The sequence below is a fragment of the Synchiropus splendidus genome, chromosome 19, assembly GCF_027744825.2.
Source record: "Synchiropus splendidus isolate RoL2022-P1 chromosome 19, RoL_Sspl_1.0, whole genome shotgun sequence".
Taxonomy (NCBI): Eukaryota; Metazoa; Chordata; class Actinopteri; order Syngnathiformes; family Callionymidae; genus Synchiropus; species Synchiropus splendidus.
This window is the reverse complement of record NC_071352.1, coordinates 13,335,137-13,361,274: the sequence shown is the minus strand read 5'-3', so window position 1 is coordinate 13,361,274 and position 26,138 is coordinate 13,335,137. Positions and strand designations below refer to the sequence as shown.

Here is a 26,138-nt window from a genome sequence, read left to right as displayed (position 1 = left end):
ATGTTCTTTGAAGACAACCGTGGAGCCCCGACCCCCAAATTAGAGCTCACTTGGTCTGCAGTGAGAAAGTGGGAAGGTGTCAGAGGAGTGATGCAATCCGTCTACTCAAGACAAGGAGCATCAGAAGTGATGTGCAAATACAAAACAGGAATTTACCATACGCACTACCTGATGACCCCTGTACAACTTGGCCCCCAGACTCAGCCAATCCTCTCAAGCATCTGTGGCATGTGTGCTACAAAAAAAGCTTCCAGACATTGACAAACCTTTGCATGTTCGCAGGGCTGGTGGTGCCACAACTCAGGACTTGCAGGTGATACCTGTGACCATGTGTATGGAAGAAGTGTGGACATCAGGCTGACAGGCAATATCAGAGGAAGCAGCAGTGGATGGTTATTGGCTCAAGTCGGTCGAAACCAGATTCACAATGGCGGGTCCCTGATCCTTCTGCCAGGTGGGAGCTGTCAGACCTGAATTACTGACTTTATTTCCCTAACAACAACAGGCACTGTGAGTGATAATAAAACATTTTATTTGTATAGCACTTTTCTAAATACTCAAAGACACTTTACACAGAGAAAAAGCAACAACGAAAACATTATGAATAAAAATAGAAACGACTTTAAAAAGAGAAAATACAATGTCAGTAGAACTGTGTGAAATTTCAATGACCACCATGTTAGCCATGTGTATCTACTTCCCGATCCTTCGTGACACTGTTTATCATGCTGAGGTTTCACCGACCACCGATACCCACAAAGAGGGGCAAATGCTCTCTTAGGCCACGGAGCATCCAGGCGCAGCTCTCTGATGATCAGGTGAGCGGCAGATGGCAGTGAGGGGAACTACACAGCACTTCAAGTGCTTCACGTGAAAGGAACAAACCTTAACATCTGGAACAAAACCAGGTTAGGATTCAACTCCAGGCCAATAAGTTAATAAAAACTAGAAGAACATAAAAAAAATGTAACAGATGGACAGTCCGTGGTGGCAGCTCTGGCCAGTGACACAACAAGGCGCCCTTGTTTCTGTTGCACACCAAAATGTTCTGCTGAGGGTCCTGTCAGTGCAATCGAGAACAGAAACTGCATTCTGAAATGGTCATGATAGCACCTGAGACATGGAGCACACACAATGGTCGTCCTAGCGGGCGGAGGACGTTCACCTGAACCTTTCACTCGCTCTCCAAACGCTGTATGTTCTTGAACATACCAGTCGGTTCAAACCAGCACATACAACAAAGTGATCCGGAACGTTGCCCTTGAGCAACACTGGATTACACGCTCCCCTAACAGTTGCATCATATTAGTTAAAGAAAGACAGTGAGTGAAACATTTGTACACTGAAAACAGGAATTCATCTTCATTGTGAGCTGGTTCTGTCCAATACACACTGGTTCCGTTGAGCCCAATACTAATTCACGGGCTGGCAATGAACACTTGAGGAGAGAAGGTGTTGCATCACTTAACATAAGGAAAGAGGGAGGGGCAAGGAAAAGGCTATTCATAAGACAAAGGATGGGTATTATTATTACTGTTGGGGGGGAGGGATCATTCTTAGTGTGTGCATTAAGGGGGGGGGCAGATCAACTTATATCAGTTCAGGATGGCAGAGATCGTACATAAGGGTGAAGGCAACAAATCTGCATCAAAACTAACTAACAGTTATCTACTAGTTCTCAACGTTCCACGCTCCTAGACGTCGTTCCAACGTGGGGTGGGGGTGGTGTCCAGCATGCCAACGTCCTCCACCCCGGTGCAGGAAGTGGAGGAAGGAGCAGGAGCCGCGGTGGTGGACATGTGATAAAAAGGGGGCGAGGGAGCGTCTCATTGATTGTAGAGCGAGCGCTGCTCCCAGGGCATGCTCTGGATGGTGCGGGGCACCGGCGAAGGCTTCAGCGTGGGCGCGGCGCTCGGATGGAGGGAGTGAGCGATGGGGTTGATGGTTGTGAGCGGCCGCTGGGGAGCCAGAGAGAACGTGTCCTGGTGCTTGGGCTGCGAGGGAGGGAAGGAGAGGATGGCGGTCAGAGAAGACAAGGCTTCAAGGAGGCAGTAGTTGGAATCACTAGACTAAAACAAGACCTGTCAGTCAGAGAGCCCAACCAAACAGGTGCTAGATTCACATGTCAGCTGTGATGGAAAATGTTGAAGTAAACCTGTTCATGTCACCGCACAAGAGAGGAGCTTCTGAAGCTGCACATAGTATATTTGAAGTTTGCAAATCAGGAGTGCGACAACTGAGACGTCTGAAAACATTAACCAGCCCAAGTTAACATCAGGCTCTGGTTACGGCCTGCAGCGGAACACCCACCTGAGAAAAAGAACTTCAGCCATGCTCCATTGAAGTTGAGCTCAAGAGCATAGAGTGAAGTAGACTCTACTGTGTTGCAGTGACCTTTCCTAATACAGGCTGCAGAGATCACACAAATGACCCGCTCTAAACTTGAGATCACCTCATTGAAAACTATTTCACTGTTGAGAGCACCGTCTAAAGCTGATCTCAGGAAACAGCTTGAAAAAAATCATCACTGATCATTTAATGTGTTCTAGTCTGGACTGAAATAAACATTTATTTTCGACGGCACAACAACTATCTATCAACACATTCATTGTTAAGACCAAAGCGCTTCAACGTCGCCGCTGAAACGCTCAGTTTTATGCCTTTATAGTAGGAATATGACAAAGGTTTGAAGCACCTTTTCCAACTCGGGCACTAAATGCATAGTTTCAGAGAAAAATGTAGAAAAAGAAGCAGTTTAAGGGCTGAACACTCCAGGTCAGCGTTGAACCTGTTCCACTTGAACTCTCATTAGCCATCCACACACAGGGCAAAAAGCATTTCATCATTTCATTCATTTATATCTGGTGGACTCTACGTTCTAGAAAATGTGAAAGAAGCATATTGTATAATAGTGTACATATTAATACCATTTTATCTAATATGTATGTTGGGTGGATGATTAATGTGGCAGAGTGTATGGTTTAAAATATTATGCCAAAAATCAAGAGATTCTAAAGTTCAGTTAAATGAAGGAATTTGTTATTAAAGCAAGATGAAAAATCACATAACACAGTGTCGAACAATGCACACACATGCAGTATGAAATTATCATCTATAATCATGGTCGTCTCGTGTCGTCAGAATGACAACAGCAAATAAGTGTTAGAAGTGAATCAAAGCGAGCCTTTGTGACGTCACTGGAGGTAGATCCTGTCGGCGCACCATTACCGTATTTTCCGGACTATAAGCCGCTACTTTTTTCACGCGGTCTGAACCCTGCGGCTTAAAAAACAATGCGGCTATATTCCAATCAATCGACCACCGATTATGAAAGGCTGAACTCGTTGTGATCTGTGAATGCCGACCACTGCCCGTCACTGCCGGTCACAAAATCCGATCACATGTGACAGCAGCCGTTCTGATGAGAGGTTTGTGATGCGTCCGCTCCTCCCTACCGACTCGCCACTCGCTTGTGGAAGCTTTTTTCAGTCTGTCATGTCAAGTTTGCATCCTGCAGCACATGCACGTTAAAAGGCGTCAACGCCACGAATTCAATATGATATTTAAAACACCAGCACTTGACGGAGCACAGAGAGTTTTCTGGTGCTCATGAAAGTGAAACTGCAGGAACCAGCGGTCACTCGCGACACTCGCCAGTCTGAGCGTGACGTTCAGAACGCAAAGCACATTGCCCAGAAATAATCATTAATTTCACCGCGCCAGATGAGCAGCCTTTCTCAGGTGTCGTTTTAAGACGGAATCAACCGCGGCCGAATCCGCTGCAGTCTTGTATGTGTCAGATGCAGCGTTCGCGGTCCACCACCTGAATCTGAAACGTTTGCAACCGTCCAGAGTGAGAACTTTCATGAAAGAGGTTGAAGACAGCTGCTTCAGCTGAGTGCTCTCCCTGTCTCTCCCGAGTTTTTAGAGTCTAATGAGCATGCTCTTTGCTGGCAAAAATATTGAGCTTCGTCACATCAAACCGATGACATCACGGGCGTTTTATTTTCCTTTTAAAGCGCTCAAATTGCGCTGTTTTCGCCTGCGTATCCGCAGCTCTGCTAACAGAGACGATCTACTGGAGGGTGAAAACAGCGCTTTCTGAACACTTTAAATGTAAATAAGATGTGAGGAGTTCATGACTGGAGTTCAGAACATTGGCAAAATTGTTGGACCCCGTTTTCAAAACTAGTACAAGAGGATCGCTAGAAGTGATTCTCATGCATTTTCGGTGGCGCAGACAGCAACGGTGCAGCCGTGGCTTATAGACTGGTGGGGCTTATGTATGAACAAAATCCATTTTCCTTCTTAGATTTGATGGGTGCGGCTAATATTCCGGTGTGCTCTGTAGTCCGGAAAATACGGTATACTGCAGCATCAGAAGAGGAATGGCAAAGCCTTGCATGGCAGCTGGATCTTCTAATGGTGCCACTGAGCATGGAAGCCCGTTCTTCTAACCAAAATACGAAGAGCGCCATGTGACACGCAGACGCTGCATGGTTTTAAGACAGGGAACACTGAAAAGCACTATAGGGGACTACAAAATTGATGAGTTTGATTCGGATGTGGTGTTAGAAAGGTTCCACACAGTGCACCACAAGCTATCACTGACTCGAGAAACACTGCGTCCTGTTATGAATACAGAGCTCTTACTTCACGATATGATGCGTCAGATTTTCCCTCCATCCAACTAGACACAATTCCTATTTTCCTAAAAGGAACAGACTACATTCCAGGGGATTTAAAAAAAACAGGAGTCCCCTACCATTCGCTAAAACAATGAAGTCATTTGCAGGTGCAGGAGAGGTGCCAGAAGTCAATAGGGCCCCGTGGGGACAGATTGAGATCAAACATCCCTCTGCACTGATGTTAGTAGGCAGACAGAAAAAGTGGCAGCTAGCCAGTTAGCGGATGGATCTCCTACCATGGGGTTGGCGCTCAGCCTAGTGTATCCCGAGCTCATCTCCTTTACCTCTGGCACCAGGGGATGCAGCAGGGAGTAGGAGGAGGAGGCGCCTGAGCTGGAGGACACATGTTGTTTGGAGGAGCTCCTCATGCTCTGCTGGCTGCTCTGGGACGACACTGAACTGGGACGGCCCTGCAGGAAAACACACATTTGAGTACCTTCAAGGGCATTCCAGGAGTACTCCTCTGAAATAAGAAAGAAAGAAAAAAAAGACAAACCAACCTGGTAGCTCCTCCCTACCTGGTGGGGGTCGGGCACAGGCTGGCTGGCCACACCGCCACCCTGCCCTCCTTGGGACATGGGCGAGACACAGTGAGAAGGCAGAGACTCTTGCTGGCTGTGTCCTGTGTGCTGCATCAAGGGTGTAGTGGTAGTGTTGTTGTTGTTGTTCCTCTGCTGCTGGCGCCGGGGATTTGCTGAGAAATTGTTACGCCGTCCACCAGACTGCAGTGAGGGAGAGCAGGACAGAGGAGGCTGTTAAAGAGCAGATTCTCCACTGAATACTTTTGACTGTGAGATGAGTGATGGACAGATGACTGAAACTCTTGTGCTGACTGATGGACAATAACTCACAGCACAGTCGGCCTTCATCAACGACCAGGGAAGAGAAACACACAGCAAGACACAACATCACTACAAGTACACTGAAGCTCACTAAGCTTGGAGTAACCAACTAGACCAAGCCTGGGTTGATTTGTCACATCTTGTGTACAGAGTATCACACCAGAAAACAGCAGCCAGGGCAGCGTGGCTCTTCTGCACCCTGGGGACCAAGATCCGAGTGTTAACTCCAATGCATGTTGCCTTGATCAGGAGAATTCCATTCCAGAAAAACACTATTCAATCACTTTTGATTTTGTATTGACACCAGTTTTCATCAATAACATTCAATATGTGATACAAGATGATGAAACTGAAGTCAAATCTACGCAAACAAGATATAACATCAGGGAAGAAGTGCTCAAGTGATGAGAAAACCCTTCAGTATCCTGAAGTCCATCAGCAGATCATCATTTACTCTCGCATTGTATCATGTGCTGCACTGAAAAATGTCAACTGTCAAGGAAAGTACATTTGGGATTTATTCATCGGAGTTATTCGGACGCATTCAACATTTTTTGGTTTTACTGAACATTACTCTAACTGCAATCATCGGGAAGTAACAGGAGTGTGTTCCATTTGCTCACGAAAAATTATTTGGACTTTGGGATTTTCAGCCACACTGCTGTATCTTTTGGGTTTGGGAGGAAGTAAATCACTTACCTGACAAAGAACCACACCTGGACACAGTGAGAGGCCAGTTATGAACTGCGATATCTCTAACTACAACCTCATGGAAGAGTGCACTATTTTCAGATGAAAGACTTTCAATCTAGGTTTATATGTTTACTGTTTACTTCTGATTTCAGGGTGTGATTTTCCAAAACTACAGATCACTGATTTCAAGGGAGCGAGAGCCTCATCGGTATAAAGATTCACTTCATGCAAAACACAACTATTGCCAAGGGTGGCTTCTGTCAGAATGGGTTCCTTCAACAGCATCACATCATGTTGACGTGTCTTCAAGAAGACCGTTCTTGTTAACAGGGATGAGAGATCCTTCAACTCAGCTCTTTCGGATGATCTCTCTAGGCCTCCTGTTTTGATTTTAGGGGGGAATTTTGATTCTGTGACTTGGACTCAAGACTTCAAGACATCAAATCTTCAGCGAAACATATTTTATATGGCCTTTGTGACAATGCAAACGACACTTAGAGCGTGGGAGTCTCAAAAAACAGGACCGTTTTCTCCCCTTTCATGGACCAGAACATCCATGAACTGTGTTTAGATCCTGGAGCTATTGGGTAGTCTGTGCTCAGACATCGATTAGACCTGAAATGCTAGATATCACAAAGTAGGTGCAGTTAAATCTCAGAAGAACATCATGTGACCACACACACGCTTATCTGATCAATAAATGCAGTCACATGATCAGAATTGAAAGATAGATTTAGAAAAAAATATTTCATGGGTCAGCTTTATTGGGTTCGATTGTTGTACTATACATATATATATATATATATACATATATATATATATATATATATATATATATATATATATATATATATATATATATGATGTGCGTGTGCAGTGGCAATGGTGGAAAGGACCTATGGGGACCAAAATAAAGGGGCACTTCCTGGGCTACGCTCTACAGATGACCCTCAACTCACAACTACAGAACAATCGTGGTACTTAAGCACATGGACATGCACACTGTTTACAAACATGCACACTCGCACCAACCTGGTTTTTGGCCGCGGCGCTGCAGCGGTGCTGGGCCAGGTCCAGCATGGTTCGGTAGCTCTTAAAGCAGGACGGGCAGTTGAACCGGTTCTTATGAACCAAAGCCCCCCAACACACACACAGACACAAAAAAAGACACGCACACAGGCAAACAAACACACAGACACACACACACACAAATTTGGATTATGAGCCACAAAGTTTTTAGGATCCTGATCTCTATCCCTGACTCTGTCCCTGCACTGGACCTAACCCTGTGGTACTGCATGCGTCAGGACAGGGGGCCAGAGTACATGCACACAAAGGACAGAGGGTGTCCAGAAGGGTTCATATCTGCTGCACATTTACGCAACGGAGTGATGTCACTCGGATTAGAAGTATTTCCGTGTCAGTGACAGACAGCAGTTGGGGCTTCTAATGCTGATCAATGTGATGTAAAAAGACAAGGTGGCCAATATTAACAGAGCAAATCAACAGGATGAATGGACAATACCTCAGACAGCGTAAAAGCTAGGTAGCTGTTTTGTAAATTAAATAACGCTGACCTGTTCAACTAAATGATCTACAGTAACTCAGAGTCGCATTCTCAGTCCACATTATCTCGCGTGACATCTCAATATTTATCTTGAATCCGCATTCATGCATTTAAAAACATGTATATAGGTTTTAACAAACCACATCAAGAATTCAGAAGCAATGTGTCTATTGAGTGAATGAAATATATAATAATAAAATGCTTGTCTGCTGGATTTGTTTTGGATTCAACAGTCAACACTGAAAGATGTGGCCAATATCATGGTCACTGTAGGTTTTAACAGGACAGTAAATCCCACCAAGGTGGCTTCCATGGACAGATCAAACATTTAGTCATATTAGTTTTTGACAGATGCGTTGTTATTCCTGCGCCTACATGTCGAGCTATATGAGAAGCTCTTAGTACTAGTTAGGGCCCGGGAGGTGATGGGTCACTTGGGGTTTCACACGTCAACCTGACTGTTAACTGGCCACCCACAAAGCACACGTGGACAGGTTCTGCAACTGTGTTGAAGTTACAATAAAGTGGGGGGCAGGAAGCTGAAAGTTCTGGGGCCTGACATGTTTTATTGGAAACCAAAATAAATAAAGCTTTTAATAAGTTAGACACATCTTTCTAAATTAAGGGACATACACCTTTACAAATAGTCAGCTGCTTCAAACTTCAAATGCCTCACAGAAAGCAGCAGAGTTTAAAGGGGCCCTGACTTCTTTGGATCCCAGTTGGGACTACATCAAGAACTTGGATAAAGTACTCCATAAATGTCTAACAATGCTCAGAAACATTCTGGCACTCTTCTCCCGTTTTTCAGACCAGTTCATACACTTCAATACCCCAAACTACAGTCTGCTCCAGAGACCACACCTACTCGGCTGGTTGAAGGTCATGTTTGTGGATCAGAGAATTTGTCACAAGAGACCAGGAAGACTTGGGCGATCAAAAAAAAAATTGGAGTAGTTTAGAGTGAAGGCGACTGTAGCTTGAATGTAGTGGAGTTTATTTTTCTAAACCTTGCTTTTGCAGAGGTTTTCGACTGCCTGTTTTGAGGTGTACCACAACCTTTTTCCGGGTGGAACAAATAATGGTGAAACTGACAAAACAAAAAACAAAAAAAAAAAACAGATTAAAACATTGACCAGAAAGAATACTATAATTGCCCTCCCTGCACTGTAGAACATCTTGTCAAAGTTAATATTCATTCATGAACAGCAACTTGCTTAAACGGGCAAACATTTAAATGCGTTTGCCTTTAAATGTTTGCACATCTGATGGTCCATTTGCCGACTTCAGAAGGTGAATAGGACTTATTGTTTAACAGTGCTCATGAGTGGGTGCAGTCCTGTGACACGCATGATCCTAAAAAATATGAATGTGTAAAATTAAGTCAGAGTCTATAAGGAATAGAGCACAAGGAGGTTTTGATACTGCAATGTTCTGTCAGTTGTTTTTGGCGTTTTAGCCATTGTTTTTCGCTCGGTGGGAGACACCTCGCCGTGTTCTGGAGCAGCTCACAAACGTGAGATTAACAGAACTGTGGATGGGGAGGCTTTGGGCGGTGACCAGAGTCGTCATCAATACGGGCAATTTAAACTTTTTCTTACAACATATTCATGTGTAAGTAGATACAATATACAAGTTTGAAATACACGCAACATGTGCAACGTGTAAGGTGTGCACAGCTCTCATTGACCCATATTTACCTGTAATGAACGTCCAATGTCTGAAACTGTCTACTGCAAAATCCCAAGATTCCACATACAGGTGTGATTTTTTTTTCTTTTTTTTTTTTTAAAAAGAAAGGCTGATTCAGTCTCATTCACTACTAACAAGGTTCCAGAGTTTCCTGCATCCAAATAACATATTAAAAACACTGAAACACTGGCAGAAATGATAATCCTGATGTGAATCAGAATAAAAATTTTGATTCACATCATAATCATGATTACTCAGATGATTATTTAACAATTTTGCTGACATTGAACTTTCAAAACGTATTGAACAATGAACTACAATAAAACTGTGAGAAATACAAATAATGACAATTATGTTTAACCTTCATGTAGGTTAAAGGTTTCTCACAAATCTGTATGGTGCGGTGTTAGAACAGTGGAGACAGGAGACAATATTTCAAGCTGAGCAGGCACTTGGCTGCAAAACACATCAACATGTGCAGAAGTTGTTCACATTTTGCACGGATGACCACAATTTGACAATGATGACAATTGCCAAAAACATTTATCAGAAAAATAACCATCAAAAAAGACTCAGAGGTCGTGGGCTGTCCCAATACCACTTGCTGTTGCTGAGTACTGACATTTGCTTACAGTACTTGCTGTACCAAGTCATGAAAAATACCATAACAATCATTTTAAATTATGATTGTTTTTTTCAGCACATGTTCCCTGAACAAACATGACGCCCCTGTTTACAGTGTTCCCTCGTTGGGGTCCAGGGTTGGGTTCCAGGACCATGCACAATAGTTGAAACACAATCATTGATGGAAGCAGCATAATGTAACCCCGGGTTAGCGAAGGGTGGCTATGGTCATCAAATAAATAGTCTCTGTAACTACTGATGGAATCACTAAGGGTTTTCTTGAATCAAACACATTTAAAACTATGGTTAACTGTGTGTGGTGTGGGATAGAGGGACACAGTTTAGCACAGTTTCATGTACGAAATAAAACTACAGAGCAAAGTTCAGACGTGTTGCGGTGAGACATTGAAGTTGGTGGTGAAGTGCTGGTTTCAACTGAATTCTTAGTGAAAATAGATACTTTTGAAGCTCCGAAACTTCAAACAAACAGATCAACAAAAAGAGGACACATGATTTCGGTCGTTGATTTGCAGCAGAGGTCCACTACTGTGTCGCACATTGGGGAGTATATTTGTCACTTGCCAAATGGCAAGTGTGACATTAAAGCCTGCAACCACCCTCACTTGCCTTAAGAGTTGACAGCCATGTAAAAAACTGCGATGTATTTAATCCACGGAAGATATAGCAAGGGAACACTATCGTAGGTATCTGTTGCCCTCATGAGTAAGTACTTGTCGAGCACGAGTAAGGACATCCCTAATAAAGCCACATAAGCCATCAAGTTTAATAATCACCTATTTGCACTGTGGTCAGATCAGCTAAAGTGACCACAGTAGACTTCAGAAGACACACTGACTGAATGGGAGGACTGCTAACCACTACTGTAATAAGCCTAGCCACCTGATCTCTGACCAAAGCCGCTGAACAAGCCAAAAACACAATGATGTGCATCATGGCGTTATTCATGCAGAGTCTATGGAATAAAGAGAGAGAAAGAAAACCAGGACAGAACACCATATGCAAGGGATGATTCCCAGAAGTATCACTCACCTGGTTGGATGAGGCTGCAGTGCAGCGGTGCTGCGCCAGCTCCAGCATGGTCCTGTAGCTCTTACAACAGGATGGGCAGTCGAAGCGGTTGGGCCCGTCGTCATGAATTCTCTGATGGTTCCGTAGATACCGTGCCAGGCGGAAGGCCTTCCCACAGAGGTCGCACATGTATCGCTTCTGACCGTGGATTCTCATGTGATTTCGAAGGGACATGTAGTTGGTGTAAGGCTTGCTGCAGAAGTCGCACCTGTGTTGGATGGAGACATTGTGAAGTTCCAAAGAGATTGAAACTAGGCTCTTACAACAATGAGCACTGGAGCTCAGCAATCTTAGCTGAGCGCTCAAACACAACAGCGCATCACAGCATTGAACACCTGAAGTCTTGTCCTATAGCTTCCGCATGCAGAGTCGGACATAGATGCTATGCTGTTACCTTCACAGCCCAGCAGAGAATATACAACTGCCACAATTCACTATTTTTTTCTGCTCACTCCCTAAACAAGATAAAAAACAGACTGCCATACTTAGAATAAAGTCATCTAACAAAGACCAGTCATAGTGAATTTTACAAACTTGCATTTATCATTTGTTGATTTACTTCAAAACAGTGTTTGTATTTATCCACATATATGAAATAAGCATTTGTCTGGGGTGTTTTTTTTCTCTGGTATAACAAGAACAAGTGACAGATGTGGTGAATCACAATCATGACTAGTTCCGGGTCACTACCTGAAGTCTCCAGTCTTGTGTGTGAGCTTGTGGTTGAGGAGGGAACTGGCATGCTTGTAGGCGCAGCTGCACATGTCGCACACGTACGGCCTCTCGTCTGAATCCACATCATCTGATGCTGTTGTCGTCGTCGTTGTTGCTGCTGCTTGCACTGGAGCTCGGGATTCCAGTGACAGACTGGAACTTGAAAGTGATGCTGAGGAAAGGCTAGGGGTGGAAAGTGGTGCCGAAGATGAGGGCAGCTGATCACACCAGCTGATGGTGGAGCTTGGCTGTTGAGAAACACAAGTGTAACTAACATTCTGTTTTTTTCTTCACATGGAAACATTGATATACAAAGTTTTGATTTTGTGTGTGTGTGTGTGCTGGGTGTAATAGTTTTATTAAATAAAACTACAGAGCGAAGTTTAGGCTTGTTGTGGTAAGACATAAAAGTTGATGGTGAACACTATCTTTTTCAATTGAATTCTTTGTGAAAACTGATACTTTTGAAGCTCTTAACTTCAAAATAAGATCAACAAGACGTGGACATATGATTTCGAATTTCAGTCAAAAAAAAAAAAAAAAAAGTTAATCAGACTCAGTTTCATTTGAACTTCACAGTGACTCACATAGATGTCATATGCGAACTTGTGGTAATCATCCGAAACACAAAGTCAGTGTTATTATTCAGTGCTAAAACTGCAGCATGTCTGTCACTGCATCATTGTACGCATTTGCATCTCATTATCAGATTAACACCAAGTGAAATTACTGACTGCACATGAAACAAAGACGCTGTCATTGGTGTAAGGAAGGACGATAATATCATGAGGAACTTTTCACCAACATGTGGCGGGGGCGGAATTATTTCTGCACAATAACCACGTTTGTTTACCTAAATCACGTGACGACACTGGTGGAAAGTCACAACAACCGCGGTGTATTCGAGGAGTTCTATTGATCCAGGCACCTAAACCCGAGTCGGGATGTGTATGTGGCGGAGGGAGACCCTCAGTTGGGTCCACAAAGAGCCCTTTCTCACTCCACAGGGCGTCTTCCGATCGAGTTTCCTGTGGGGTACCAGACCCTATTTGCTCGGACTGTTCATGTCAGAGACGGGGGCTAAACTTAAACGAACCTGAATACAAGACACTGCGCTTTCACAGACCAGGGGAAGCCTCGCAGCGTTGCCACGTCCAACACGGGAAAAGCGAAGCTACTGATGTGGTCCTGTTAGCATTAGCTAACGCTAGCTCGGTTTGCCGAACTTAGCAGCTTTGATTCTTTACCAGTGAGGACGCTTTAAAGTGGTCGGACACGTATATATCCTGCAAGGGGCGCGTCTAAGTGGACACACGACGGTAGTTTGAATAACAGAAAGGAACAAGAGATGCTAGGCCATGAGCCACACAGCATGACGCTCGAAGCGCCGCAACTGATGTTCTGTGTCACAACAAGCGGCGAGCCTCCGAATGAAGCTAATGTCAGCGGATGCTGGATCTGAGACGCAATTCAAGGGTTAATGGCTGCTTTGGCTAATGTGTGAGTGCTTCTGTGGATGCGCTGCAGCTACGTCTCTTACTCCAGAGTCGTTTGGATCCTTTTTCCAGAACAATTGGGAGCAGTGCCCAAAAGACTCTGTCGATGTCACGTAATTCACCCCGTTCCGGTCCTGGAAGTCTCCGTGCGCGCTGCCGGTATTAGTCCTCGCATACATCGTAGGAGGCTCTTAAATCCCCGGACAATGGTGGAATAAAATCAGGCCCCGCTTTGACGGGATGTTCTTCCGAAAAGAAAAATAATGCTTCTGTGAAACGAGCGTTTTGGCGGTAGACACAACGAAGCATCTGGAGCACTGCTGCCACCTGCCGAACGGGAGGGTGCAGTAAGTTCCCACTGCTGTTCAACAACAGTGAAATACAGTCGTCTGAAAGTCACACGAGCGGAAATGTCATAATTTAGACAGTCAATAAAGGCTGGCTATACGTGGACGATCGGAGAAGTTCAATAACCTTTTTTTTATTTTAATCAATAGAACAGAACTTACATTTGAACTGGAAGCTGCTGACAGTTAGGTCGGTTGCCATATTTTTGTACACTGGGGTCAAATTGTTATTCATTTTTCTACTGTTCTGTATATTTGCACCATCATTCTTTTTGCCTAAACACCATGTGCCATGTCTCAATGCTCTCATTGGTCTTAATTTTTAATGTACCATACGAGGGTGGGAGGGATGGTTTGTGGTGTTTGTTTTTGTAAGTTCTTTTTTCTCTGTTCTGTTATTTGGCAGAATTCATCTCATGGTCTTGATATTATGTTTTGCTATTCTGTATTCTGCAAAAAATAAATAAAGAAATAAAGAAAAAAAACACAGTCAATGAGGTAAATGACGGATTAGTTTGTGTCAGTTTGTGTTTGTGTATCATCCTGACTGGAGTCTGGTGTGGCAGCCATCTTGTAGTTATGGGATTTGTAACGCTGTAGTACTCAAGACCACATTTTCAAGGTCTTGGTCTTGTCCTGGAGTCAGCCACTCTCAGAACCAGTCTCGTCCACGTTGCACCTGGGATGTTTTGTTCAGACCAGATCTGCTGTGACTAAAATAATCTTTAATCTGTTCACTAAAATCCCAATGAAGTCTGTTTTTGACACCAATAGAATGCTTCCCTTTTAACCTTATTTACATTTAAATGTAGCATTGTTATCAATAACTTCTACTGATCATGGAGATTGTTTGTTTGAGCAAGTCCATTTGTCCATAGAATAATGGACCAACATAGTTCCTGGTTGTAAATGCCATCACTTTGAAAGGATTTGATTTCGGTGGGGTTCTGTAGGTTTGTTTGATTTACAATGTCACATGGACAAGCGTGTGTATTTAGTTCTGCTCGGACACATTCTGGCTCCTCCCGTGTCTTGGTGATGAATTGGTGTCGCACCGTCAAAGTCTTGGTATGTGGAGGTGTTGGTCTTGACTTGAACTCGGGTTTGGAGTCTGCATAGATGTTGCTTCAAGATTTACTTCTTCACTTTCTGCCCAAGAATACGCCAGTCTCTCTGTGATCTTCATAGCTGTCGCTTTTTAGTCGGCTGTTATAAACAGGTGACTTTTGTTGGAGAACAAAAGAGAAAGAAATTCATGCTGCATTAAAAGCAAAGTGGAAAACTGCACTAACACAACAGGCCATGCGTGCGGTATGAAGGATGGGCAAAACATCGCTTCAAGACGTCCAATGGGCTGCAGAGTACTGAAAGAGCAAATGTTTAAATAGCAAAAACACAACCTTCTAATCGGCATTTTCGTAAATATAGTACAAAAGATGGTGACTGTTGTTGAAAATAACTTTGGATTGTTATGATGTACAATACTACAGAGACAAAAATTTGACAGAATGTCATCTGATTGTGGGTCATGTCTGGGAGTTTTACTCATTTATTATGTTGATCTGAACATCTGCAGTTGCATGTTGTGGACAAAGTTACTGTGATCAATAACCATTGGAGAAGACCAGATCGGGTAGTGTTAAATACAGTGCAGCACAACCCATCTCTGAATTCACTTCAGTACTTTTTTGCATTTGAATGACAAGCTGGACAGTGCTGCCATTTCTTGCAAGATCAGCAGACTCTACAGACAGGCAAAAGCCATGGGTTTATTGATTCAACAATTTCCATATGTGAGACACATTGCACATGTGTTTTTCTCAGCATGTTTGAGTGCTGTACCGTAATTTTATTACTTGGCAAAACTCTAACACACAGAGTGCCTCCTAAATAGTCATTGATTTTGTACATTGACATTCAGTTATATCACAACAACAATAATATGCTTCTGCTTTTTAAATGCAAGTATAAAATACACACTTTAAATGGCACGAGACAGAAAAACATTATACACATCAACGAGTAAAAATAAGAACTAGGTGAACCACTTGTGCAACAAAGCAAATCAATTTCTTCTACATCCATAATATGTTACTTCAGTGATAAACAACATGGACTGAAGCTTTTTAGTTGGCAGATTTATTATTGTCTTTTCAGAGTCTGTGTTTTGGATCATTTCTGATGTGTTTTAGATCTCAATTATAATGAACCCAATAATATTAAATATCACAGCATTGTATGATGAAATGATGAGAAAATGACAATAGTAGTAGTCAGGAAAACCATGGCTGAGGACACACACACACACTGGTGACAGTGATCGGAATTCAACCAATAACTTCCAGCATCACCTACAGTGTGACTTCCTTTTTGTTCAAATAATATCTTCAACAGACATCATTTCATAGTTGATCTCTAATAAAGCCCAAACCTAATGTCTAAAGTCATATTAAGAATTGAATTTCATAAAAATAGAAATTACTTTTCGTCTTTCTGGAGGCAGAACACAATGCAAAAAAATGAATCATAAACCACATCCAAACAGAGGAGGATAACCTTTCATTAGTAGGCTGTTTTTATGTTTTATAAAATTAAAATGTGCTCTGAAATGGCCAGGCCATGTGCCATTTGTGGATTGCCTGCGAGCATGACAGAGAGAGAGGTGAAACTCTAACACCATTTTCAGCCCTGATATAAGCAGGTTGAATGGCGGATCGGCTTGTTTTCCTTTTTTAAATCCACAGAACACTCCTATCCCAGTATTAAAGCGCAATCAAGCTATTCAGAGTGAAAGAGTGTGAGAACTAGATGAAAGGAAGAAGTGTGAGAGAGGAGGGGTGAGGAAAACCAACTTAATTTTAATCCCATTTGAAGGAACAATTGGCTCCTGCTAAATGTTGCCCACCACTGGCCATAGTGCACAACCAAAAGTGCACTGGCCAAAGTGCAAAACACATTTTTCATTTCATTTTCATTTGTGACACTAAAGGTGTCAGAAGTGGTGAAAATATAAAAATAGACTATTGGTCACCATTAGATGTGTTGCTCCACTGATCCTTCCTTTTTTATCCATGAAATTATTTTTATGGCTGGAGTCAATTTGCACAGTTAAAGGAGACCCCTGTTTGTAGCTTACCATGCTCATAGTTTTCAACCAGAACTTCTACGATCAGGGACAGTTTCGGATCCACCTCCAGAGCAGCCGTTTGTTGAGAGATGCTCCAACTCCAAGTGCACTTTGCAGGAGAGGCATTATCAGATGCATGTGTGATAACTGTGCCAGATAACACAAAAACATTTTTGCTCTACTCTACATAATTCTAAAGCACTTGCTTCAGTTCACATTGTGATTCTGACTTCTGCAGGAGGGAACTGAAGAAAAAAAAAGGCATGGAAACGAAGCTACTCGCTGATATAGTCAGCGCGTTGCATCAGTTGAAATGCACAACTCCTGTTCCAATCTCTGAAACAGTGACAAGTACAAGGTGAACATCAAAATATACTTTCACGTTTTGTGTTTGTTATAAATATACATCATCATCTACACTTATTAAAGGTGATTTGTTTGACCACGACAAGTGCAACGGTGTGTGAGTGAGTGTTCTTAATTCTTAATTTCCAGGATGGAGGGGTTGTGGTCCAGGATGGCCAGGATGATTTTGTCCATGTACTGTCTTAACCGAAGGTTGATCTCTTCCTGCTCCTTAACAGCATCCACGAGCTGAGAGAGACAGACAGATGAGTCATGCAATGTTTATGATGCCCAGCTCTCGAGTCGCGTCTCTCCAACAGCACCGCATCCATTGGAAATACAGCTCCACCCTGATTACACATTTATACATTTTGGATGGTCAAACAAAGAGTATTTTAAATTATGAATAGAACTAGAGGGTAGAGCCAGTTAAACCAGCAATAATCCCCACACTTCCTTTTTCATATTACGCAGCTGACTCCATGGTATCTCTGGGTCAGACCCAGTCAATCACATCATTTATGCCTTTGGTGAAAAGATGTTTATAAACCACCATTCTGTCAGTGGTGAACCAGTTTTTTTATTCACTGCAACAACTTAAGAGTTTGTCAAGTCTTTTTATTTTATTTCTAGTCAAAATATATCACCATACAAGACACTCATCTCATAAAAAATACCATTCAAGTCAGATACAGATAGTGGTTTCTACACAATGCACTTTGAATGTGAAGTTGTGGAATTTGGTTATCAGGGATATCAGATAAAATGCTGATATTCTCCTTAGTTTTAGGTTCATCTTCACTGCAGTTTATTCAGGTTAAACAACTTAACTGTTCAACGTAGCTGTCACTTATAGAAACATGTTCTCCTAGATTGCAATATTATCAATACTGAGATTAAATGTAGACAGCTGGTTCATGACTACTCTTCTTTTTTATATCTGCTAAGAAGTTGCATATGTCTTGAAACTAGTCGGTGATCAATATTACTTTTGAAGTGCTTACAATAAACCAATGACAAAATGGTCAATTATGGCTAAAAATGGCAAAAGAGTGCTGTAAACTTTCTAAAAAAATGTCGATGGTGAACCTAAATTTAGTACAATCTCCCAATTCTAAAACAAAAAATGGTTAAATGCTTGAAATTAAATAAGATGAAAAAGATTAAAAAAGAATTAGTTCAAGATTTTTAGTTCAAGAAATCCTAACAATAAAATGTTCATTAGATCCAGTGGCAGATTATTTAGTTTATTACAAATATCCTATGTGTTTTTATATATATATATTTTTTTGCCATTTTTAAGACACTGAATGGTGTAGACTGTACCTCATCTCTGGAGGCGTTGTCGATTTCAGCAGCCAGGCACTGGGCCTTGGTGTGGCAGGCAAACAGGTTCTTGGCCTCATATAAACTCAGAGTGAGAATCTGAGCATTCAGGTCGTCGTTCTGATCCCGCAGCTTAAAATTCTCCTGCAGACAGAGAGCACATCATTGGTGAGACGAGTTTAACAAATGAAACAGTATGATGGCAGACATTCAGTCAGAATCACACTGGCTCTGAAACACAGGAAAGCTGTAGGTTCCGAGTGGGCAGGACCTGTTTGAGTCTTTTGACTTCATGTTCCATCTCGATGGTCTTCGCGTTGTACTCTGCCAGCCCCTTGGACGACCCTGGATTCTCCATTTCCATCTTAAAGATCTGCAAGTAGTCGACTTCTCGACGGAGGTCATCTATCAGCTGGACCAAGAGGAAGACACTGTGTCAGTTTCAACAACAACTGGTTTTATCACAACATGCATTTTCTGTGGCTGTGATGCTGTTTGTTGTTAAACAAACCTCCCCAGAATTTTCATCCCTCATGTGACATTCCTCACAGGGGTACACATACTGCACACACATTCTCATGCATTAGATCTGCTGCGCTCTGGTTCTACCCATGTGGGATCACAACCTCACCTCCTGCATGGACTCTTTCTCCTTCTGAAATTCATGCCTGTTGTGCCACAGCTTATCCATGATCTTCCTGTACAGATCCATCTCATCCTTCAGTCTCAAACTTGTGTCTTCCAGCTTGTCTGTCATCCTCTGTTTCTCCTGATGAAGACATAAATAATTGACTGCTACAATTCAAATTCATATCACAGCATTACAAGCAGTCATTATCTGGGTCAGAGTGGTGGAGTGGGTGTCGCTGAAAGTCAAATTTCACCAGGAAAAATGAATTTAGAACTAAGGTTTAAGAGACAGACACCAATTAACAAATTTATTGATGCTTAATGACTCGGCTGTTACTTATGAATTAAATCTGATTTGATATGTGAACCACAAAGTGCAACTGACAATAACAACTCACTGCTGTATCGGCCATACTATGGTACCAACAAAGTCAGTGAAGACTTTTATTACCAAAGGCCATTTCCGTGTGCAACTTGTTGTCTCTGTTCACTTTTTTTTTTGTCAATTGCATTCCAGAGCTGCTGTGGTTAAACAAAGGACATCGTATGTGACATCATAGTTGTTTCACTTTCCCAAATGACCCGGTTACAGACATTCATACCTGATCTAATTTTTCTGTCTGGGACTTCAGTCTGCATACATTTATCTTCATTTCTACATTCTCATCCTCCAGCTGTTGCAGTCTGTGAACACAGATCAAATGCATTCTGAGAAACTGATATTCAGGACCACATATTGCACTGTGTGGTTGCTATCTGGACCTGTTACAGAGCAGGTCCATCTCTGTATTCCTGTCTCTCTCGATCTTTGTGTAAACATCTCTGTGTCTCTTGGTCTCCTCCTCCAGACACTGATCTGCTCTCATCTCGGCATCTTTCACCTGTTCCTCCAGTTCGTGCACCCTAGAAAACACACATGGCAGCTAAGTGATGGAAACCATATAAGGTGGCAAGTTTCATTTTGATTCTTCAGAGCATCGACATCAGCCTGGAGAAAGAAGCATTTCTGGACAATTTCAATTAAAGTTTATTATTGAATTACAGGCAATTCATGATTGAATCAATACCAGTAAAGTTGCCTGTCCAACAGGGAAATGGATGGCAATAGAAAGTATCTGATGAACCGTCAGAATTTGAATATGTGGACACAAAGAAGTGACCAAACACCAGCAATATAATACACACCTGTGGACCAAGTGTGTGTTTTCCTGCTTGAGCTTCAACTTCAGGTCACCGTTGGCCAGACTCTCACTTTCCAGCTCTGTCACCTTCTTCTCCAAATAACTGACCTAAAAGAGGTAAAGTGTGTAAAGCTCAGATCACTTTTTCACAGCCTTTGTGTCCACCTTTTCTGTGATGTCCAGATCACAGGAGTCAATACTGTCGATGAACAGATCCTCTGTACTGCTGCCCTGACTGGATCCAAACACACTGTGGTTGGCCTGGAACAGCTGACTGCAGAACAATAGGAACAGTCGAAGAGTGAGCTCTGCTGTGAGGTCTGGGAAAGTCAAGGAAAGGGTTGTGTGCCTCACCGTCCAAAGGCAGTACTTGAAATCTTTCTGTTTGGGCTGAAAAACAAACACATGACTAAGACAACCTGCATCTAGCACAGGAGACTGGAATTAAATTAAAAAAACTAAGAGAAGTTGAGAACTGCTCATCGTATATTCAACACTCCGCTGAGAGAGTGAGATTACCTGTTGGCCTTCAGGTTTCTCAGACGAGCTTCCAGATCATTGAGCAGGTTGACCTTCTTGCAGCACTGGGAACAGTAGATGTCCAGCAACTCGCTGTTATACAGCTGACGCATCTTCTGGGGGGTCTGGCCACCACTACAGGAACAAGTAGGTTGATGCACACTGACGTCATTTGTGACCTGTCTTTCAGACGTCTGAGAAACCGACGACTCACCAACCACTAATATGATACACAAAATGTCTTAAAAGGCTCTCAGATTCTCTGCAAATGTGAGCTGGACAAGGTTGCTTTCCAGACCCCTGTCAGTAAACTTAAGTATAGATTTTTAGATGTGTCAAGGGCACAAATGCTGATCACTATCAGGGAATATCTGCAAGCATATATGAAGTAAATAAATACTTACCTAGAGGGAAGAGAGGAGCCATTAGTTCTAGTCTCATCCACATCCTCTCCCTCACCATAGTCCTCAAACTGCTCCTCACCAGAGACAACAGATGCTGTTGCCGAGCTCAGGAGGTGGCTGCAGTGCGCAAGGATGAAGGTTTGAAAAGGCACATATCCTGCTCCACATGATAAATGAGAGGAAACCGTAGGTGCTGACACTGACCGATTTTGACGAGTCTTATCCACAGAGTTGTTGCAACTTTCCATGCTGCTGTCCATCACACATTCTCCATCTGGACCACAGGGATCAGCGAATGCTCTCGAGTGAGGGGTGGAGTGTGTGCACATGATAATTGGGGGGGCCAACTTTGCCTTGCCGTCCTGAGAAAACCATTCTTCATTTAAAGCACTTCCCACATATGAACAAAAATCCAATTGTAAAACAGTAATACAGACTTGCTGTGGCCAGATTGGGATAGCTATTCAGCAGCATGACTAATGAGTTGGACTAGATCGCAGGCTGAATAATGAATGCAAATGAAGAGCCACTGCACCAGTAGGCAGACCTGGGCTTGCAGAATAATGAATAAGAATAATATCCCCATTTTTACAGTAACAATAATCATCTTCGAAGGCGGCAGCTCCATCTTTCGGATTTGAAAATATTTAATCTGGGACACAGCAAAAACATCCACACTCTGCCCCCGCCCTTTTTTTTTCTCATTCTTGTTGCTAGGTTACAGTACAGCAGATAATCCTAACTGCTGTCATAAGAATCCCACTATGCAATAGAAGAAATATATGATGAATATGTAATGATAACCGCTGTGGATGCTAAGACGATGATAACCTCTACCAAAACATTAGATAAATAATTGTTTTAGCTTTTAAAAATGAAAGACATTTCATAGCAGCATCAACTTTCTGAAAAATCTGAGGAAACACTGGCATGGATCACACAATTCCTTAATAAAACATAGGGTCGCGACAGCTCTCCTCCCATGAAATCCAGCCATAAAAGCCTGCACACCAGGGGCCTCAACAAAGATTCTGCCTTCAAATGGTCTCCAACTTGTTTCACAATTCGAGTGGCCAGGGAGAGATCCCTCATGGCACGAAATGAAGCTGTCATTGAGCAACATGAAGCTTGTTGCAATTTTCTGAATTTGCTGCTTAAAAGCTCAAGAGACAAGATGACTGCTGGAGTTATTTGTAACGCACATTGCTGGGACTCGATCTCAGACAAAGCCATAAAATTTCGGTCCAACTATTTTTTAGGTATCTGCTCTCACTTTTTTGTTGACACCTTTCCTCTGTATTATGAATCACCTGATAAATGTAGCCATTATCAGTAACAGCTGGCGAGCCGGGGGACCGAGTACAAGGTCCGACCGCCAGCTTCAGTATTTCCTCACAACCTGGAAAGAGAAAAGATGCCTTACTCAAAAAACAGTGTTCAATTATATCCACAAGCTTTAAAAAGTACTTCTCGTCCGCCCTCGCCTCTTATCTCAACATACAGTTTTTTATAGTTCCGTGACCTTTTGCAGACCCAATGTAAAGAGGAATTTGGAATTAGCTACAGGGACGAAGATCTTATCAGATAGGTTTCTCCGTTATCCTTTTTGATCTGAACCAAAACATTGTTTAATCATCCGAAACCACACTCAACATTCAATTTCGTACCTTTAATAGCAAATACTCCATGGCAGAAATCTTTGAAGTTGATCTTCCCATGAGCGTTTGGATCCAAGTACCTTGTTAACTTTTTCACCTACAAGACATTGAAGATAGACTGGATCAGATGATTCTTATTTTGAGAACAAGAAATATCATCATTACTGCTGCAAGGAGGACAGAAAGGAACTATCCTGCTCATTTCAGCGGCTGCACAAATTATATTGGACCCTATTGTGCAACATAATAAGTTTCTTAAGAAGATGAAACCTCACACCCACAACCTGCACACTTATAAGTTAAAATTTGTTGCAGCCAAAACTCCACTTTCTTCAGTCTAAACAAGCTTATGTGCGCAACATAACAGAGCTACTGCTTTGGTGGATAGGAGAAGGGGAGGCTGGTGACATCATCAGAACATCTCCAGAACACTCCAGACTCAAAATAAATTTAGAAGTGAAAGCCATGGCACACACAGCAGTGTTTATGTTCTCTGCAGTACTGGAATCTCTCTCCAAACTCAATAAAGAATCACAACAACACGAAATGCAGAACTTATGTCAGTCAGGCATTACATGTCTGATCAGATCGATCCGCTATAATAAGGAGGTGGGAGGGTTCAGAGCTGCAGTGGATGTAGAGTCAACAGCAATGTTACATCACATTGCGCTTCACGCTCATCGTAACCACTTGTTCATTGCGATTTCAGACAGGGGAGAGCTTTATAAAGCAATGACCTAAAAACAGAACCTCATCACGACAAGGGATTTTACTTATGGAGAGGGAGAGGAGGACTTTTTGAAATGTATGGCTCAGTCAGGAAAGTCAGATCGGCAAACTCATTCATTAAATTGTTTACAGGAAAAATGTTTTATACAAGGTTGTCTTCAGGTCCGCAAGACTGTTTTTCAAAGGAAAATGCCTTGAGATTGAGTTGAATGTGAAACTGCATCCCAGTTCAGAGACACAGAGGGAACCACACTTCTGTATTCCCTGTTTGTCTAGGTTTTTATTTAACATTATTTTCCAGCTGTTCTTTGTCTTAGTTAGATGCTGTAACACCATAATATCTTGTGATCAATCAAATCTGTCTGTTTCTCTGTCGGTCCATCTAGGAAACAAAAAAAATGTTGATGTTCAGTGAGGTCCTGCTGGTTTCAGCTGGCACCTGATAGGCTAACTGTGTGTGCTTGATAGGTAGGAACAAAAACCTGTTGTAGAAGAACAGAGCACGGACATGTAAAGCCCATTATCTGCATCTTGCGATTCACAAGAAGTTAAACACAGTATACCATGATTTTATACCCAACCAATCAGCTGCAAGAGCATTTTTCCTCATCACCATGGATACAAAGAACACGGAGATGATCTGCTTTCAAGAGGGGAGGAGGATGATGTAGCACTGCAGTTATTTTTAGAGTTTAGAGTGCTTGGACGACATGGCAACTTGGAATACATGTATTGCATTTCTTATATCTTTTTTTAAGTGTTACCTGACAGTCCTGAAAAAGCCATCAGCAGGCATAATAGTACCAAAAATGTTAGTTTAGTTATCAGACCGTACCTCTTCAGCACCCCTCCAAACAGTGTACACACGACGACTGCATCTAAACTGTAACGCATGCTCATGCTACATTGACTCCTCTAATATGTCGACAAGCAGAAGAGGCAACAACTTACAGCATAACTCCACCTGACAGTCTCCCGTGCTTCAAAACCAACAACTCCCTGCAGGCATTTACTCATGAGCAGTGAGTTCTACAAGAGATAATATTAGGAGCAGTCTGGAAATTCAGTAGTTCCCAAATTTCCAATTGGATAATCACTATAAAAAACGTATTACTTATACCTTTCTTACATTGAAAAGTTTTTAGATATTTTTAGAATTTAGATATTATTCAAAAAACATGAGGAGCAATTTTTCATAACCCCTTTATTAATAATCATAAATAATAATAAATGACATGAGTGAAAACAAATTCCATTTGAATATCAGTAAAATATTATGGACAACATATGGATTTGGAAAATGAATAATTATGAACTAGCTACTACGCCGGAAGATCTGTTTTCGGGCTAAAATTGTGAAAACAAGTGATCTGCAGAAGTGAGGTCCTAGAAGACTAGATTCAGCATCAGATTACAAAGGAACATACAAATAACTAAAATGTTATTGGTGTTGGCACTGAGAAAATGCAGTATAAATCCATTCATGTCACCACCCTGACAACCTTAGACATTAGAAAATGTTTGTTTGGGGGATAGAAGTCATAAAATCTCCAGAGAAATGTTGGATACTCGATTCTTACGCGCCGCAAGGGTAGACTTTCATTCATGACCAATACATTGCAGTGACGTCGGCAGTTCTCGTTCAAGACGTGAGTTGTTTTCAGATGCCAAATATTTAAGAGGACAACAACAGGCTGTATTTTTGAGGTTCGGTATCATGTAATCTCAGCTTCCATCACCAGACGTGACGATTACATAACCAACATTTTCACCTGTGACTATTAAGGACAGGTAGCTCCACTGTGGTCAGACGCCTCAGCTTCTAACCGAGCTGACGAATACGTTCAACGCGTGTATAGTGTAGCTAGACGTTTCGTGTCGGCGTCCTGTCTTGTTTGAGCATCTCACCTCGTCTCCTTGACCGAACTGTGCGCCGAGATCCAGCAAATGCTCCACCCGGATAAATCCGTCAGCATCCTCGTCACACACGTCAAAAACCTCCTTTAGCCTCTTCAGAAACACCAGCAGCTGCTGCTCCTGCTCTGGAAACACACGTCCCTCCATTGTGTACAGACTACTCCTTCTCCAACGGACCATGAAGTGCGGGTCTAACGGGAGCAGGCATCTTAACAGCTTCAGGACCGAGCAGCTGCCGCTGCCGCCGCCGCTGCCGTCGTCGTCGTCGGAAGACACGGGAGGCGCAGGCGGAAAAGACCGAAGGTTTACGATTCCAGCACGAGGAGTTACGTCACAAGCCAGCTGCTGCTTCAGGTGCGTTCAAGTGCTCGTTTCTGCGTCTCCGTCCGCAAAGGAGACGGTCGAGCTAAAAATAGCTCTTGAATATACAAAATAATTGGACTTCATTTAATTGTAAAACACCACGTATAGTTTCAGTGTTCTTTTCATGCGCTCACCCTTATTCATTTTTGATGAGTAAAATTATCATAGCATGGGAACGATCTTTAAA

The 26,138-nt window shown here is 42.5% G+C and overlaps 2 protein-coding genes across 5 annotated transcripts; both read right to left on the bottom strand.

The window, feature by feature from the left end:
* Positions 1-342: 342 nt before the first annotated feature.
* LOC128751587 (zinc finger protein 646-like) lies at positions 343-13,708 on the bottom strand. Of its 4 annotated transcripts, none has more exons than XM_053852704.1 (6): positions 13,450-13,708; positions 11,886-12,157; positions 11,157-11,403; positions 5,207-5,410; positions 4,973-5,098; positions 343-1,994 (listed from the first exon to the last, which is right to left on the bottom strand). In XM_053852704.1, exons 1-6 carry the CDS (start codon positions 13,582-13,584, stop codon positions 1,827-1,829), a joined length of 1,152 nt encoding a protein of 383 aa, XP_053708679.1. In that variant the 5' UTR covers positions 13,585-13,708; the 3' UTR covers positions 343-1,826. The 4 variants fall into 4 exon arrangements, with proteins under 4 accessions (XP_053708679.1, XP_053708678.1, XP_053708676.1 ...); XM_053852703.1 differs by having other exon boundaries at positions 344-1,994; positions 5,189-5,410; positions 13,450-13,707; XM_053852701.1 differs by having other exon boundaries at positions 345-1,994; positions 4,925-5,098; positions 5,189-5,410; positions 13,450-13,706.
* A 1,615-nt stretch (positions 13,709-15,323) lies between these two features.
* rab11fip4a (RAB11 family interacting protein 4 (class II) a) lies at positions 15,324-25,881 on the bottom strand. The gene is made up of 15 exons (XM_053851709.1): positions 25,580-25,881; positions 22,952-23,039; positions 22,595-22,683; positions 21,489-21,646; positions 21,285-21,401; positions 20,881-21,015; positions 20,716-20,751; positions 20,527-20,635; positions 20,366-20,469; positions 19,943-20,083; positions 19,783-19,864; positions 19,182-19,319; positions 18,822-18,962; positions 18,551-18,694; positions 15,324-17,473 (listed from the first exon to the last, which is right to left on the bottom strand). Exons 1-15 carry the CDS (start codon positions 25,766-25,768, stop codon positions 17,357-17,359), a joined length of 1,788 nt encoding a protein of 595 aa, XP_053707684.1. The 5' UTR covers positions 25,769-25,881; the 3' UTR covers positions 15,324-17,356.
* Between the last annotated feature and the right edge of the window lie 257 nt (positions 25,882-26,138).